This window comes from Plectropomus leopardus, chromosome 15 (genome assembly GCF_026936395.1).
Source record: "Plectropomus leopardus strain MGB_pleo_1.0 chromosome 15, ASM2693639v1, whole genome shotgun sequence".
In the NCBI taxonomy this organism is placed as follows: Eukaryota; Metazoa; Chordata; class Actinopteri; order Perciformes; family Serranidae; genus Plectropomus; species Plectropomus leopardus.
Genome location: NC_142190.1, coordinates 17,851,593 through 17,869,558, shown reverse-complemented (window position 1 = coordinate 17,869,558; position 17,966 = coordinate 17,851,593). Strand labels below are relative to the sequence as shown.

Below are 17,966 nucleotides of genomic sequence, written 5' to 3'. Positions count from 1 at the left end.
AGAATTTAGTGGTAGTCTAGCTGTAAGATTGCAGATTGCATCCATATGAAACTTCTCCCATGTGTCATGTGTGTAGGAGGACCATGGGGGCATTATTTTTTGGCTTTTTGTCCAAGGTTTAAGACATAGACTGTAGATAAAATTGGACAACGCATTTACGCCTGCTATGCTTCAGTGAGGCTAAAATATCCAGAATACGGGCGCTGCCATCTTGCGTTTCTCAATTCATTTGGAGCCGGAGTTTGCGCAGTAGCAATATCTGCTGTGGGGGAGTTCTTGCCAAAACACCTGTCCGACCAATTCTGAGCAGCTCAATTGAATGCGAGTGCACAGATTGGCTGTCACAGCTGTCAGTCATGGCGGAAAATCCTCTTTTGTATAATTTAATGACTCATTAAAACCAAACTTCTCATAAAAACAAACACTTGAGTTAACATCAGGGTAACGAGAGATACATTCAGTGACAAAAACCATCTTTGGGAAAAATGTATTCACTGTGTATTATTCGTCCCATTCACTGACACAGGGGGCGGGCTTTATGACCTATATTGCAGCCAGACACCAGGGGGCGATCAAGATTGAAAAGTTACACTTTGGAGGAACTGTCATGTTGTCCATCTTTATATACATCCTATGATTGAAATAAAGAAAATGACTGATGTAAAAAAATAGTACTGACAACTCAGATGTCCCCCTAAATCCTACCTACTGTAACTTATAAATTTAATTTTCCTTTTTTCTTCTATATGGAGATTCTTTATGACAACTGAACAAACCCCATCCACTGGTTAAGATTGTGAACTACTGTAGTAGCGGAAAAAGTAAAGTGAATGCTTTGTCATTATGTATTTTTTTTTTCTTTTTACAGTTTTACAAGGTCAAAAATGAATGTTTCATTTTCAGCTTTTCCACTTTTCCTCAAATTATTCAGGAAAAGTAAATTAAAATATGTACTGGTATGATATAACACACAAGCTAAGTATAAAAATACTGCTGTCTTTTTAGCACGCTCACACATTTAGTCAAGTAGCTGGTCACATTTACTTTTATTTTGAAGGTAAAATCACTCCACTTCTTTTCGAGCGTTGCATTTATTTTGAAGGTACAACATCCCGTTTCCAGTCTGCACCTCGTTTGCGCGCAGCTTGACGCAGCCGCAGATGGCAGTACTTAAAACGCGTGAGGGTCTCGTAAAAGCGGAGTTCCGCTGCCTCCACACAGCTTAGAGAGCAGCGCTCATCCACGCCGCCGTCATCACCCTGAACCCGGTAAGCTGTCTGCTGAGCACCGCTGCTTATTTACAGCACGCAGTTTAACCAAATCTCATCCAGCATAAACGTGTTTTTAGACAAATCCGACCTGCTACTGCACAGCTGTTAGGTAGTTTGCATTTGCAGTTTATATGACACCTGATTAAATTGTTGCCAAACTCGCGAGACGCACTTTTATCTTTTATTAGTCCATTGTCAACATATGATCATTGAAAAGTTATTACATTTTTAATGGCAGATCGCCTTTTACAGCATGTCCCGCTAACAAATGTACAGTAGCATTTGACTTTCTTCCTCATCACACATCTTATGATCTGATTTCACGCACATTTCACTTGCAAAACTGCAGTTTGATATCCGGAGAGGAAACAAGTCTTAAAGTCAGTCTGGGGCGTTGGCTGTCTGTGTAAGTGTGTGTGTGTGTGTGTGTGTGTGTGTGTTAGAGCTACAGTTACATGCTGACTTATGGAAGCCTGGGCTGCTCCTGAAATCTGTTTCCAGTTATGAAGTCTCCTTTTTTTCAGCCAGTGATGGAACCGCTGAGGCTAAAAAATGCATCACAGAGGTCAATTAAAATTCCTGTACTGCTATTTTTCATTGTCGTGTGTGTTAGTGTGTGTGTGTGTGTGTGTGTGTGTGTGAGAGAGAGAGTGTGTTTGCATCCTTGTAAGTGATGCATATGGCATCAGTGTTGACTTTACCAGTTATTGTTATTGTGCAAGAGGTTGTGAAGTAAATTGAGGATCCATATGTGCGACTACAGCACACATGGCAGATTGTGTGACTGAAATCTCTAAAATATAGGGAGAAAACTTTATTAGTAAATTGACTGAAACAAGTAAATTTGCCTGTTAACCAATATATAAACTTGGATTGACATCAGTTTTTCTAGTGCTGTATTCAGATGCCTCTCACACGTATTTTACCTTTGAAACCTGAGCAAATATGTTTAATGCTGGTCAGAAACATGTAGAATTAATGCTTAAATAGGAGAGAGCCAGAGAAAAAGAATGTTAGAATATTTTTTACTTTTCTTTTCTTGCTAATTTTTAGGTAATATATTAAGAAAAACAACTTTTAGGATTGATTTGCTTAGGTCTACAAGGGTTAAATAAAACTGAAATGTGAAAGGAGACTTTTCCAGTAAGATTACAGAAGGAAACATCATGTCACAAATTTTGCAACTTCTTTAAAGTTTTCTGGATGTAGACTCCTTAATGTTGCTGACTTTAACAGCCACATGGATGTACTTACAGTGGTAACATCTCACACTGTCGCACGTGCACAAACACACAGACACACAAGACAATAACTAAACCAAGGCCCATATGTGTGACTGACCTTTTGCTGCCTGATGCGCACAAACACCAGAAAGCCGTAGGGAGCTTTCATTGCAATTTGAAGCCAGTGCCTGCACGTTAAAGAAATTACCATGAGCTCAGTCCCATAAAATACATCACAGGCTTGTAAAACTTTATGTAATTTGTCTGACTTCATGTCATGGGAACTCCCTGTTGTGTTTTGCCTGTCATGACTTTAACAGGATAGAATGTAAATGGGATACAGACGCCGTGATTTTCTTTTCATTGATCCCCAATGGCAAAGTCTGTATTAGCAGTGTTTTAATGCAGGTTTTTAATGGAGCTCTGCAGTTTGAGTGCTCTTGAAGGTGAAATAGATTTTAAGTGAGTAACTTGGTGATGTGTTATGTTTGACCTGCGGCCATTAAAACCTGTTGCAATATGTTTGAGTTTACAGATATTAGTCAGTGGTTGTGAAATTGTCAGAAAAAAAAAAGCTTTCCTGTGGCTTTGTGTAACAGGGAGGCTGTCAAGGATGGCTACGAGAAAAGACACAGCAGCTGCCTGACTGATTAAATGGTTAGGCGTTACACAGGGTTCCCACATATTTTTACAAATGAATTTTCAAAAATTTTCATATATGTTCTTTTACTCCTTTTTTATGTCTTTATTTGAACGGCTGAAAATGGCGGGGTCTAAAATCACTCAATCCCACGTATTTGTGGACAATATACATGTTTATTAGCGATCAATCTCTATAAACATATCTGCATGTTTGCAGAATCTGTAGGCAATGGTAGAAGATGTTGGTATTGAAAGTGGTCCATTTCCTGTTTGTAGTGGGAGTAGTATTGACCATTCAGAAATGCAATCACTAAAACCATTAGCTATCGGTCTGATGACAATAAGCTTCTGGGACAACAGGCGATATTTCAGAGACATGTATATCCGCAGCCACATTCTCTTGTCAGCGTACATGACACGCCCCTTTCGCCTACTACCAGTACAAGACAAACCCACTAACACCAGTTATGAACTCTGCTACAATGCCACTTGTAGTGACTAAATACGAAGCCAAACATAGCCATAATCCATTCTGTCCATTTACTTTTTCGTAACACACAAAGATGATTTACCTTATAAGTAACGAGATGTAACCCTTATTCTAATCCTAACCTTATTCACCTCTCTTTTAACCTAACACTTCATAGCCAGATAAACACTAACGGAGTATTTTCTTTCGGGTATTTTGGGCTGAGCCGGTGTAGTCAGTGAATATCTAAGCCAAGGCTTCTTCTTCTAGGGCTGCCCCTTTACAATCGGAAACTCTAATCATCAGTCGCAGACCATAAGTCAACTGAGATTGCTATAAATTGAGCAACAGTGTAGTTCTGGGGACGTTTTGGTCCCAGATTTTGCTACAGAGTGAGTGCTCTTGACTTTCACACTACTCTTTGCAGCTGCAGACATGCAGGCAGCGGCACAGAGGGAGAGGGAGACCGCACCGTCAGGTTAAGAAGTGGTGAATTTACAGCTAAACACATGAATTTACAGCAAGTTAATACGATACAGTCTCTGGCTTCTGTTTGACATCTTGTGTCGGCAAAAAATGTTGTTGCACATTTCTGATCTGTCGATAATGCTGTCAGCTTGTTTACTATATAACATGAATGGTGCTGTCACAGTGAACGTCCATGAAGCCAGTTCAAACTTTCAAACTTTATATAGAAAACAAAACGGATCATTAAATATTCGTATTGATCAGCCAAATCTGATTCAGCTGGCACAATTCTGAGTCGGGTCCAGCCCTATCCTATTTTAACATTTTGGCCAATGCATATGATTGCAGATACATTATAAAAAACATAAAATAAAGCCAAATCATCTTCAGTCAATAGCCAATGGGTTCAGAGATTGCTTGTGCATTCCAATATCCATACTACCATACTATATAATATGGCAAAAAGATTTAGTAGGTCCCAATGCATAGTATGTCAAATGTACTATGCCAAAAATACCAGGATGTTGTATTGCATTCAATCTGATTTTGCAGTATGCAAACCAGCATGCTTTTCTGGATCCTCTGACCCACAGTCCTCTGTGCAGTGGCAGATTTGTCACATCTTGACAGCTGGCTGACAGCTGAATGAAAACTGACAGAAGCCGCAGTGATGGATGACAGAGCATCAAAGTGACTGACGACTAGTCAAATGGAAATAACAGAAATATGGATTGTTTAAGTGAACAAAATAATCAGAGATTATCACCAACAAAAAAATGAAAATAATGATAGAGAAATGCATCTTTAGTCTAATTCAACCCATATAAAATGTGTAATCCACAATGTATACACAGTTATAACTTAAAAAATTAAACACTGCAAAATATCAACAGCAGAGCTCTCTGGTTTGATTTCTGTCTCTGCTGAGCTTGGTAAATGGCGTTTTGTTTTATCTCCCACGTAATGGGTATATGATAAAGACGGTCAAAGCCCAGGGCACAGTGTAGTATTATTGTCTGCATACTGCATGCAACAGTACATAATTTGATAGGGCAGCTGTAGTGACTATCAAAAGTAAAAAGAAAAAGTATGCACTTTGGTCAATATAAATCAGACTACAAATGGAAACCAGAATGCTTCAGATACCAAGATCTTATACGGTCGCCTACAGAGTTTGCAAACCTATGCAGATACAGTATCTGTTTATAGAGATTAGCCGGCACACATAATAGAAAATCCACTGGCTACATCTGAATCCCTGATAATGACCATTGCCCCCAAAGGCTTATCATCATCAAACTGATAGCTGTTGGGTTCAGAGATTGTTTAGAGCTGGTAGGCAGCCAACATCTCCTGTCTGTAGCTTCACAGAGCGGTATCAATCTCCTCCCAAACTGTCAAACTATTTCAAATAGAGTGAAAAAATGTAATGGGTGAAGAGACTTTAAAAACATAGATTTTTCCATACATGACAAAAGAGAAAATCGCGCTCATGCTCACCAGATCTCGAACTAACCAAACAACTATTGGAGCAACATGACAGCTCTATCCACCGCCATCATCAAAACACCAAACGAGTGAATATTTTTCGTTAAAGAGACTTGTTAAATCAGGAACATTGAAGTTGTTCTGGAGACTCTTGACCATGTTTTTCCTTTAATTTGGCACCCATCTGTGAGCTCACTCAGCCTTGTGGTTTAACTGTTAAATTGATGGTAAATGATCTAATGTTTGGTCCCCTGAAGGCACATTTATATATGTAATTTTAATACAGAAATAGTCACGTTTGGCATTAGTTTAGAAGTGGTTTAGTTCAAGTAAGGGTTTGGTGTGATCATTGATGTTGGGGTTAGAATCTGGAAGAATGGTTAGAAAGTGAGATTTGCAGGGGATTTTGTTGGTTAGAGATTTATGAAGGGAGATTTTGGAAGCAAACAAGCCCTCAAGACAGCACGGAGGGATCATTTTAACATTAAATTTTACTGTTAGCGTTGGACCTTCTGTAGAGTTCCAACAGCGCTGATCTGGTGCCAATGCAGGGAGGGTTTCCTCACACACACAGAAAATGTCAAAGATATTCATGGAAATGGAAATTGGTCATACATCGCTGCTGCTGGAGGTTTTTAGTTTGGTCAGCTGCTCTGTTCTGAAAGACGTCTCAGTAAATGAACTGAGAGAACAGCAGAAGAGTGCAGAAACAGAACGAGTGTGTAACTGAGATGCAGAGACAAAACAGACAAAGTGAGGTAGGTTGACGTACAGCTAACCAGCAGCCTCTGGTAAAATCATCATGTGTGTCCTGTCATAGTGGGACATGCTGCGTTTCTTCAACCTCTCTCTACACGACTCAGATCTCTTGTATCAGCGTTATTCTACTGTCTGGAATGTGGTGCACCGGAGCCAAAGAAAACAATTATCTTTCTTTGTAGGTTGATGTGGAGTGCAAATGTTTAGCTGAACTCGCGGCTCAGTTTCAAATACGTATATTGTGTATTTATTTTTGAGATGGTATGATTGGAATCGGGGGTGGGAACGCTCACAGCGGGATGTTGCAGTTTGGCCATGATTCGGAGATACACTGATCTTTAAAGCTGCTCTAATCAATATTTTTATAAGTACAATGGATCAAATTACACAGAGGGAATTTTGTGCTCCCCTGTTCAGTTCCCCTCAGCTCTACAGACATTTTTTAGCGTCCTTCAGCTCATTGTTTTGAGTTTACAGCTTCCAACTTTAATTTGGCTTCATTCACTGCTCTTTCCAGTGACATGTTTCCCTCAGGAGTTTCATAAGACCAAAATAAAGCTAAAAAACAGTGAATAATAATCAGTACTCAAATGAATGTCAATGATGTTTTCTGTCTATAAATGTTGTTTATAGTTTTTGCTCTCAAGTGGCCAAAAATGAATGGATGCAGGTTTTAGTAAAATTAAGTTAAAATTGTTTCTGATTACAGTAAGGAGCATTGCCATTATTTATTCCATGAGTCAGTGATGTTCTGTGCACTTTTTAAAACACACATTTCCCAGAATATTTGAAACACCCCAGAGGGGGCTTAACTAAATCCCATCAGTCTGTGGTAGTTGTAAAGATAGTTAAACAGACACACAGCCAACTAGTTTGGGAACATTTCGGCCTGTTCATGAGGACAGCTTCTTACTCACAGGTCTTGTGGATCCAATGCATTCTGGTCTTTTGAGACTTTCGTTGGTTTAGATGTTAATGATGCAGACTTCTGAATTCAGTTCAAAGCTCCTGCTGCTTCATTCTGAAAGACAAAAAAATGTGAAATTTTCTTTATACAGCGGAATATTTTTGCCCATTTAATCAAAATTTTACTTTGCAACATGCAGTAAATATCTTTAAAATATGTATTTGTTTTTAAAGCTACAACAGTCAGTTGATTTTTCAAAGGAAAGAAAATTAATCGGCATCAAACTTGTTTTTTTAATGGTATTTGCTTACAGTTATTTTTAGCCTTCTATGATCTGAAATCGAAATATTTTTAAGTTTTGGGACTGTTACAGGGACAGAACAGTTTAAAGATATCACCATAGGCTCTCAAAACTTTTTATGGATATTTTGTAGTATTTTCTGACATTTTATAGAACAAAAGATAAATTGAGAAAATAATTTACAAATTCGTCAATAATGAAAATAATTGTGGGACGAAGCCGATATTTAATTTTTATTTGTTTTGCACTTCTACACTAAAACAAATATCCAAATAATGTGCTACAAGTACACTGCTAACGTTTTCGGTGGACTTAACCTTTCATTATAAGCTGTAAAAACAACACAGTGTTTAAACACAATCATTTAATGACCATTTATAGATTAAGACCACAAAAGACTTATACAACTTGAAGGTCATTCCTTTGCCAGCCATTGCAACATGACATTTAAACAATGAGTAAACCTTTATTATCAGTTTTATACTTGTGTGAAGTGAAGAAAGAACATCTTGGTCATTTATTTAAAATGCACAGAAAGACAAGTAGGTAAAGACAAGTTGAAAAGACATTTTTAAGCATTAAAACAGCTCAGGTGTGGATTGCAGGTCAGGATGAAGATACATTTAAAATGGATATTTTTTATATTCAGAGTTCCAGTTCTAATCTGTTTTAAACCACTATGAAGTCCCAGTAAGAGAAATTTTCTACCAGCTCCCAAATCAAGTCAATGATTAAAGAGCCAGGATGTTTTTACAGGCCAAGTCTGCATGGAAGTAGAGGTCACACCTGCAGCACACTCTGTGTAACATAAGGTCAGACAGGGCTTGTGGTATGTGAGGCATTAATGAGAAGTCACTGTAAATACGGTTAATAGCTACAACATTATCTAGAATTCAGTGTGTGTGTGTGTGTGTGTGTATGCGAATTATGCCTACTTCACCGTCTCAATGGAGACTTCCTGTTTCTCAGTTTTCCACTACATTCTTCAGCGATAAGCTCATGCCAGCACACACTAACACACGCAGATGGTGGGTACATGCAGACGCACTCAAATGCACACTATTTTATTTTAGTTTGTCTGGTCGTGTTTATCCTGGCTGCTTTCCTGTCTCTCTCTGTTGCCTTATTTTCACTTCTTTTTCGTCCCCCGTGTGTTTCAAAATGTGTGCGTGATTTTCCTCTCATCCACATGACATGATGTCACCTCTCTGTGTTTTATTTTTACACCACAGCACAGACCTCCAACTGCAGCTCTAATTGTTGCAGTGAAGTAACTGAAACTTTAACAGAGGTAGCGAAGGAAACAAACAGGAAGCAAGACATGAAGAAAGTCACAACTAATTCATTGGCGGTTTTGAACTCTACAGACTGTATGCGTCTATGTGTACTCACTGTTAGTTATTTTGGGTTAAAGGGATAATTCAGATTTTTTGAAGTGGGGTTGTATGGGAAACTTTTTGATAGACAGTATATCAAAAACACCCCAGTTTGGAGAAGCAGCCTGGTGTACTGACACAGAAGCTAAGCAATGCACTGAAGAAAAGAAGGCAAGATGGCTCACTCCATAGCTATTTCCATCATGACCTTCAGAAAAAAATGTGCTTTATTCTATTTTCCCAGATTGTTAGTTAGTTGCTAGATTTTCAACATGACGTTTTACTTGCCCCTGGCAATCTGGCAATACTTATTTTTGTTGTGTTGTATGATTTCTTTTCTCTTAAAGAAACAGGAAAAACGTGCAATTTTATCAGAATATTTATATGAATAATAAGCATTTTAAAGGAAAAACTGCCTGACTTCAATCCTTACGTGAACCCAAAACTAACTCTTGATTATAATAAAATGAGACTTGTTTTTCGTCCTGAAATGGGATGCAAATCCTCATGATGTCACTTTACCAACAGATTTACGTCCCCTCAATGTGATTAATACACACACAGAGTTGTTCTTGGCTGCAGCGCCGCCTTCCAACTCTATGACATGGCTTAATTTCACATTTAACTGTTTCCATGGCGATCAAACATAGAGGTTTATAATAGCAGTTTGGATACAAGAAAATGATGCATGCGTGCTGTCGTGCCATGACACAGCGAGAATATTTATTGCAGGGCAACAAAGTAAAGACGTGCAGCAACACCGTCCTCAGAGCAGTCTGACGTCAGTGAAACTTGATTTATTTTCCTCCAAACCTGTGTGGATACTGGCTCGCTTCCTGTCAGCCATTGTTTGCTTCCCATCAGATAACAATTTCACGATGCTGGTAGCCAAGCACTATTATTGCCTGCTTTTCAGCCTTTGAGCTACACAGTACTTCATGTAGCTGCATGCTCCACACCCAGCAAGTTTTGACGAAAAACAATTAAAAAAAGTGACGGAAAGTTATGCGTTCATTCTTATTAGTTTAGGGAGAGGCAAGGAATTGAAATAGAAGATAACAGGTAAAAACCAGACCTTACTTTTGGCTGGCCTGACTTGCTGTCCTCTACTAGAGATGGATGAGTAGCCTCTCCCAGTCATCAAATAAAGCTGCTGCTGTTTTTTCCGTTAATGAATAATGAATTAGCAGCTCACAGAAAGGAAGATGTATGTCCACTCCACATGATGTCGAAGTCAGTTTGTAGCCTTATTGTCTGTTGAGGAGACAAGAGCACAAAATAAGTTATTTAATCAACTTCATTAACAGTAGCACCCTTTAACCTCGGCCACATATCTCAAACAGCAGTCAAACAGAGTCTGGGTAACAAAGCAGTGTATGTTAAACTGACTGTATGATGTGCTTTCTGCTACTGGTCTGAATTTTTGTCCTCTATGACTGCATAAAATATGTGTTAATGCTATATTTCTATATATTTTTTATTCTATAAAAAATAGTTTTCTTTGCACATCTTTGTATTCAACTGTTTGATTGAAGAGTTTGTGTGTCACTGTTTCAGTGGCTTTTCCACAGAGAAAATTCTAGCATAAAAAGTTTTAATTACATACACCTCAAATGGTAAAATTAAAAGATGTTCATAGCTTATCATTTTCAGTTTTGTTCTTTTTTTCCTGTGGAGAAAAAAAAAGTGAAAGTTAAGTTAAGTTTCCCTAATGTTTTTTTGATGACACAGTTCAGAGCTCAAAGTCACTGATTATAAAGAAAAGCGTGCTGCACTGGGTCAAGATACTTGACCTCTACATTAAGTGAGCCAGACAGTCATTGTTTTTTATAGCCATTTGCTGTAAATTGTATTTTTTGGCCACAATAGCAGTCTGGCTCTGGATTGTCAACTTCTGTCTGTTGGTGAACCACTTTGGTCCAGACAGAAACCTCAACTATGAGACGGATTGCCAGAGATGTATATTTCCTCGAGAGCATGAATCTGACTGACTTTTGTTATTTCCTGACTTTTTTTTTATCCAGGGCCATCATCTGGTCAAAATTTAAATGTGTCTAATACTTTGGTTTATGACCAAATAACTGAAAAACTAATGATAATCATCAGCATAAGCTAATTAGTATGATTAGTAAACTAAGACGGTTAACATGGTAAACATTACTCCTGCTGCTCGGCATCATAATGTTAGCACTGCCATTTGTGAGTATCTCAGTGTGGTGGCATTAGCGTACAGCTAAAGGTGCCCATGCACAGTCTTGTTATAACCCACTTTTAGTTTCAAAACTGATACATTTCCAGTATTATTTTTTGAATACAACTACCAAACTAAAAAAAAGTGCACTGAAAAGGGTGTAGGATTTAGTGGCATCTTGTGGTGAGGTTGCAACATTGCCGATAAAACCTGCTAACATCTAAATTTTGTATGTAATCGAAAAGGTTACAATTACCATTCAGACCCAAGTTAAATGACTGCAGTAGTCACAGGGCACGGCTACGATCGGCAGTGATGCAAAAGCAACAGCCAGGTGAACTCGCTAATTTTGGCTGCTTAAAGATGCAATGAAGAACCGACACAAAATACTGTCCATCTCCGCTGAAGCGGTGCTCAAACATTGTTCAGTCTACACCGAGTTTGTAAGAAAGATATGAATAAGAGATATAAAAAACAGGTAACCACTGTAAAACTTTCGTTGGCCTCCATACTGCTTTCTCCTGTTTACTAACCCGAATAGTCATCTGCTGTAGAGGTGTGTACACAGCTCTGGTCTAATGGCAACAGAAAAGGCGTCTATTGCCTATTTGCCTGTTTGAAAAACCCACATACAAGTACTGTTTTTGGTAAAAATGGGATTCCACTGAAACTTTTCCCATGTACAAAGCATGTAGGTGAACTTTGTTGGCCACACAAAAAACACAGATGGCCCTGTCGAGAGCCGGTGTTTAGTGGCAGACTCAGTGAAACAGGACCTGCTCTTTATGTAAATATAAATTGCTCATTATAAGGTAACAAAACTAAAGCAAGTCTTAGTTTTAGGTGATTATACAATATTAAAACATATTTATGAATGTTACATGTTTCTGTCAATATATTACTCTAGATGCTACACACTGGACCTTTAAGACATTGAATATTGGCACAAGAGACAGTGTGTTGTATAATAGCTGTTATAGTCCAAAAAACAGAGTATTCTGGGACAAATATGAAGGTCATGACTCTAATTTCAGTGGACCACCATCCTCCCACATCTTTAATCAAACCAAACCTATTTTTAACCTAAAATCTTTGTATAACAATTTCTAGTTTTAAAAAAAAGGTTCAGTGGTTTTGTTTTAAAACCAGAACAACTTGTCCTTCACATAAAGATCATGCAACAGGATCTGCTGCCTCCATCCACCTGTGACTGATAAAGACAAACATGACTCTAGCTGGCAGCCACTGCCTATAAAAAGAATCTGAGTTTAAATAAAAGGCACAAGAAAAGGGAGGATTTGAGTGTTTGTGAACGCAGCCTAAACCTGTGGTAATGTTGGTCCTGCGCCAAAACCAGAACTTCCTCATGAATCTGTGCTGACATGCCACTCCAACCAGGAGGTGAACGCTATAGTTTGTGGTTTTGTTGGTCTCCGAGGGAGTGGTCCGTGTAAGATGTGGAGTGTGTGTGTGTGTGTGTGTGTGTGTGTGTGTGTGTGCGCGCGCAGGGTGTGTGTGCAGGGTGTGTGTGCAGGGTGGGGATGGGGGGGTGGAGGATCTGTCACAGAATTGTCAATGTTCCAGATCTCACCACATTAGTCATACCAGGCATTCCTTCATGTGTTCACCTCACTCACACACACACACACACACACACACACACACACACACACACACACACACACACACACACACACACACACACAGCTCTCTCACAGCAGTTTAGGAGAATTCCTCGCGGTCAGCCAGCATGAACTTGATGTGGGAAATAACTGAGTGAACAGTCTTCAGCCATCACTGGTGTAGCTGTGATTTTGCCATCATGTCCTGTACTATTTACCATCTGAAATCCCGACCCTGTAATCACCGCTCTTTTGGTGATCAACGTGGTGATTTTGGTTCTATGTTTAGGAAGTTTGTGAGTCTTGTATTTTTGGGAGAGTGACTATATTGTGTGAGAAATCAGTTACATAAGGATAATGAAGACAATTATAATCGCTTGCAATCCAGTTTTGGAGCTGAATTCGACTAGAAGGTGGACAGCAGTGAGAAGTAATCAGATCCTTTACTTAAGTAAAGCTCTCAGTACTTAGTTTTGTGAAAATACTGACTTATTGATACACATCAATTCTGAATATTTAAAACTGTTTGAATTAGGGATGCATGATATTGGATTTTTTGCTGATATCTGATATGCTGATATATAACAATTCACTTGGCCGATAACTGATATTGATATAGATATATCCACTTTTTTCCAAATCTAATTTTAGTGATTAAGTGTCCCCTGTAGTGCAGTTATCATGATGGCCCACCAACATATGGAGACATAAAATACAATGCTTTTCAATATATGTAATATTGATTCATTGTGCAAAAATCAGAAAAATACTTCAAAATTGCAGTAGATGTTTGAGGAACACATCTGCTTATTTTTTTTCCTTTAATCCAAACTGTATTTTTATTTTGTTTGTCTTCTTAATATCTATCCTTCTAAATAAATACAGATAAATTCCCATTCATAATTAGACTTGAGGTTTGGAAACTACATTAACAATTTAAACAAGTCCACTTACAGCACAGTGAGCAAATTAACTACCCTGAAATTAACTACTGAGAATTTGATTTAAAATCATGAAATAACATTTTCAATCATCTTATTTTATGATTCAAACATGTGTTGGTGGTCATTTGTCTGCTTCTCAGATCAGCCGACGAGTTTTATTGTCCAGGTTATCAGATGTATGAGTTCTTTTATCAGGCACAGATAAGATGTTTGAGTGAGGGGGAACGTATCGCACTCGCAGACTATATAAGCGCTCTGTCATGAATGCTGTGCACATATGCAAACACACAGGTGGACACACAGAAACTCAGGTGTATGTACACCTGGTTGCTATGTTTTTACACAAAACAAATATTTAAGGGGCGCCATTTTTGTGTCAGAGTGGCAAATGATAGGTGTCTAATCAGCAAAACACAGCAGTAAATATAAAAAGGGGACTCTGACACTGAGTAGATCAACAGCACCCCCATGTGGTGTTTTTCTCAAATTGGAATACTTTGTGAGAAAGATGTGATGTTTGCCATCACTGAGAGCAGCTGATTAGAGGTGCAAACAACAGGACAAACTACAAGCCAATAAAAAATGCAGTACAGTAACTATAAAGAGACAGAAGAACAAACCTTTGGGATTATTTTTCAACATTTTCTGACTTCCTATAAACCAAAAATATTATCAGTTTTATATTTAAAATGATTTCTACATGCTGACTTTATGATGAGCAGGACTTTACCTTGCCTTTCCTCTTGGTTTATCTGTTGTAGTTGTGAGTCTCCCTCGGAGCGACCATGGCAGACAGCTCGCACTGTTTCTACTGCCGGGAGGACCTCGGGGGGAAGAAATTCGTGCGCAACGAAGGCAGGCCAGTATGTGTCCGCTGTCACACCAAGTTCTGTGCCAACTCCTGTGCCGAGTGCCATCGACCCATCCCTGTGGAATCAAAGGTGCGTTATCAGTCTGCACTAGAGCTTCCTTATTTGGGACCCCTTTATTTTCCCTTCACATACCTCTCATCAAACTTCCCCTCTCCATCAGGAGCTCAGCCATAAGGGCCGGTACTGGCATGAGGAGTGTTTCCGTTGTGCCAAGTGTTACAAGCCTCTGGCCAAGGAACCCTTCAGCACCAAGGACGACCGCATCATGTGCGGGAAGTGCTGCTCCAGAGAGGACGCTCCCCGCTGCCACGGCTGCTATAAAGCCATACTGGCTGGTAAGACCCATGACCTGCAAAACCCGATTTTATAACATTAGCAGAAAAAAAGCAGTGCGAGTTATCTTAGAGAAAACCAAGCTTTCAAAAGAACTGAACTTACACATTCATCAAAACATGCACGATTAGTAGCCTGATGCACTGCATAATAGCGCCATCAAACCATGGTTTTGTTAAACTGTAAGGATCCCCATTAGCTTTGCCCTGAAGCACAACTAATTTTCCCAAGTTCCATATTTAAAAACATACACTAAACATTACAGTACTGACTGTAAAAACATATACATACACATATATATATATATATATATATATATATATATATATTCAATAATCCTTCGCATGTTCCTACGGAGATATTACATCAGATTTGACGTCTTCATTACCCATTTCTCTGAAGTAGCATTATCTCCTTTCCGATCTTCTGCAGGTACAGAGAGTGTGGAGTACAAAGGGAACTCTTGGCATGATGAATGTTTCACCTGTTTCCACTGTAAACGACCAATAGGATCGCTGAGTTTCCTCTCCAAAGGAAATGACATTTACTGCAGCCCTTGTTATGACAAGAAGTTCGCCAAACACTGCGTCTCCTGCAAAAAGGTAGTTAGTTTCATACAATAAACAGACCTTCATCATTCTATCTGACAGCAACAGATACAACAACAATATTCTCACACCTGGCTCCTCTCCTGCATCTGTCTCCAGGCTATTACCTCCGGAGGAGTGAACTACCAGGACCAGCCGTGGCACAGCCACTGTTTTGTGTGCAGCTCCTGCTCAAAGCCTCTGGCAGGCACGAGTTTCACCAAACACCAGGACCAGGTCTTCTGTGTCGACTGCTACAAGAACTCTGTGGCAAAGAAATGCTGCGGCTGCCAAAACCCCATCACAGGTTGCTTTAAAGTTGATCTGCAGATTATGTTGTCATAGGATACGGATTAATCTTTTACAAAAACTCGATCAGTTATTTTGTGTTATTGTGCAACTTTAGTCAATCTGAACTTAATTTATAAACAACCAAAGTCGCACAAAAACACAAACTAACTGATCAAGTAAGTGGTAGACCAGCCACTCCTGTGCTCTGCGAGGTAAAATTACTTGGTATTTGGTTAGGAGTTTTGGGGGCTTTGGTGAGAGCATAGACGGACATAACGGCTTCAGTTTGTTGAAAACAGCTGTCTGATGGCAAGGTAAAGCAATAAAAATATTAAAAATATTTGAAATTGATTGTTTTAGATGTTTTTTTAGGTGGCTACAATACGTTTTGTTGCTCGCCTCATCCACAGTAGTACATTGCTTAGCTTCCATGGCGGCACTCCTGCCTGCTTACCCAAACTGAGCTCGCACCAATCGCCATCTACTGTTAGTGATACACTAACTATGCATAAATACCTCATACAACCCCACTTCTAAATTTGATATATCCCTTTAATATATTATAAAATAAAACTCCAATGCTGGAATAAACTTTGACTGTCCTCTCATGTCTTCTCAGGTTTTGGTAAAGGAGTGAACGTGGTGAACTATGAGGGCAGCTCCTGGCACGAATACTGCTTCAACTGTAAGAGATGCTCCCTCAGTCTGTCCAACAAGCCTTTCATAGCCAACGGAAAAGACATCCTCTGCACCGACTGCGGCAACAAGTAGAGATGGACAGCCTGGTCATTGTCTAAAAGTGGTTTATAAACTCATGATTTTGCTTGTTTTTTAAATTTTTACACAAGTCCCTATTTCAATATTCTGTGTATAACTCAAGTGAGTTTTTGGGAGATCCCCCCTGACATGATGGAAAAATTTGTGTCTGCTGTTAACTCTGTTCTTAACTGTATTTTTTTCATCTTTTGAAATAACTGCCTGTGTTAGTGTCTTTGAAATCTTCTTTTTTTTGTATTTTTGAAAGGTGGTATTTTCCTCTGACCAAAACAAGTATTTGTTTTTAATAATCAAAATTATATCTGTATTTGTAACTGCTAATTGCCAAAGGATTGCTATGCTTATTGTACATTTTGAGTAATAAAATTAACTTTTTATGCACTTTTCTTCACATTTTCCCTCTAAGGAAAAATGAAGTCTAAATATCAGATTGGAATATATGCAAACTGTATGCCTTGAAAGGTTGCTTAAGTGAAATAAACGTCCTACAAAATTGAGCGTTACATTTGTTTTTACTGATTTAACATTGGTTTTAAGAGGTTATGTTGATATACGGGAAACAGCAAAATACTATTACACTAACACGAAGATAAAGATGGTAAATCAGAAGGGCATAAGACCTTTTACATTAAACTGTCCCTTGTGAAATGGGGATAGGGAACTTAATTTGAAAATGATTTCCCAGTAAAAACAGAAGTGTAGCAATACGATTTTACCAGATCTAGAAAATTATTTTACATAAAATAGAGGAAAGACTAATAACAATGTTACTGGCTTTAACATACAGGTCAGTTCACTGTTTTTTATGTATATGAGCTTCATAAAGCAGTTTAGCTTTACACATGCAGGCATTTACAGGAAGTAGTGCTACTACTACAAAGTAGTTTGTCCAAACTAATCACGTTTTTGTGGGAGTTTTCTGTTTTTGAACTTAAACTGATGGTAAGATAATATTCAGCATGCACATATCCATTTCTCTCTCTCTCACCTGCACACAGGTGCAGACATGCATATTAACCAAGCTGACCAATCACGGCACAAATACACCTGTCTCTGCACCACACTAGTTATACCATCCTTGTTTGCAGAGGCAGGTTTGTGGTTCGTCCTCTCCGCCTCAGAGCTCATTGTTTGAAACCAACACGGCACTTTGAGGTTGTCTGCATGAAGTATTGCTGCTACTGAAAGTACTGACCAGGATTTACCTCTACAAAACTGAATAATTTTATCTATGCAGGTAAGTACTTTGATTTTTTCAAGGTTTTAACAGACACTTTGACATCAAAAACCGAATGTTTCACGTGACTGAAACTCAGAATTATTATTTATAAACAAAGCAATGTTTTAAGTAGTGATGAGAATATATTATTTCATCACACTTGAAAGATTGATTGTTGAAGGCCATTCCCAGGATGTCAAATACCAATGCTTTGGGTGGTTAGTCA

General features: G+C 38.7%; 1 protein-coding gene across 1 annotated transcript; it reads left to right on the top strand.

Annotated features, from left to right (window-relative positions):
* The first annotated feature begins 1,110 nt into the window (after nucleotides 1-1,110).
* fhl1b (four and a half LIM domains 1b) lies at nucleotides 1,111-17,018 on the top strand. Its single transcript, XM_042499799.2, has 6 exons — nucleotides 1,111-1,268; nucleotides 14,423-14,602; nucleotides 14,694-14,868; nucleotides 15,299-15,468; nucleotides 15,574-15,760; nucleotides 16,364-17,018. Exons 2-6 carry the CDS (start codon nucleotides 14,447-14,449, stop codon nucleotides 16,513-16,515), a joined length of 840 nt encoding a protein of 279 aa, XP_042355733.1. The 5' UTR covers nucleotides 1,111-1,268; nucleotides 14,423-14,446; the 3' UTR covers nucleotides 16,516-17,018.
* The last annotated feature ends 948 nt before the right edge of the window (nucleotides 17,019-17,966 follow it).

Coding starts and splice junctions, on each gene's coding strand:
- fhl1b (XM_042499799.2), top strand. CDS start 14,447: ATGGCAGACAGCTCGCACTGTTTCTACTGCCGGGAGGACCTCGGGGGG. Junction 14,869..15,298: donor CTATAAAGCCATACTGGCTG/GTAAGACCCATG, acceptor GATCTTCTGCAG/GTACAGAGAGTGTGGAGTAC. Junction 15,761..16,363: donor CTGCCAAAACCCCATCACAG/GTTGCTTTAAAG, acceptor ATGTCTTCTCAG/GTTTTGGTAAAGGAGTGAAC.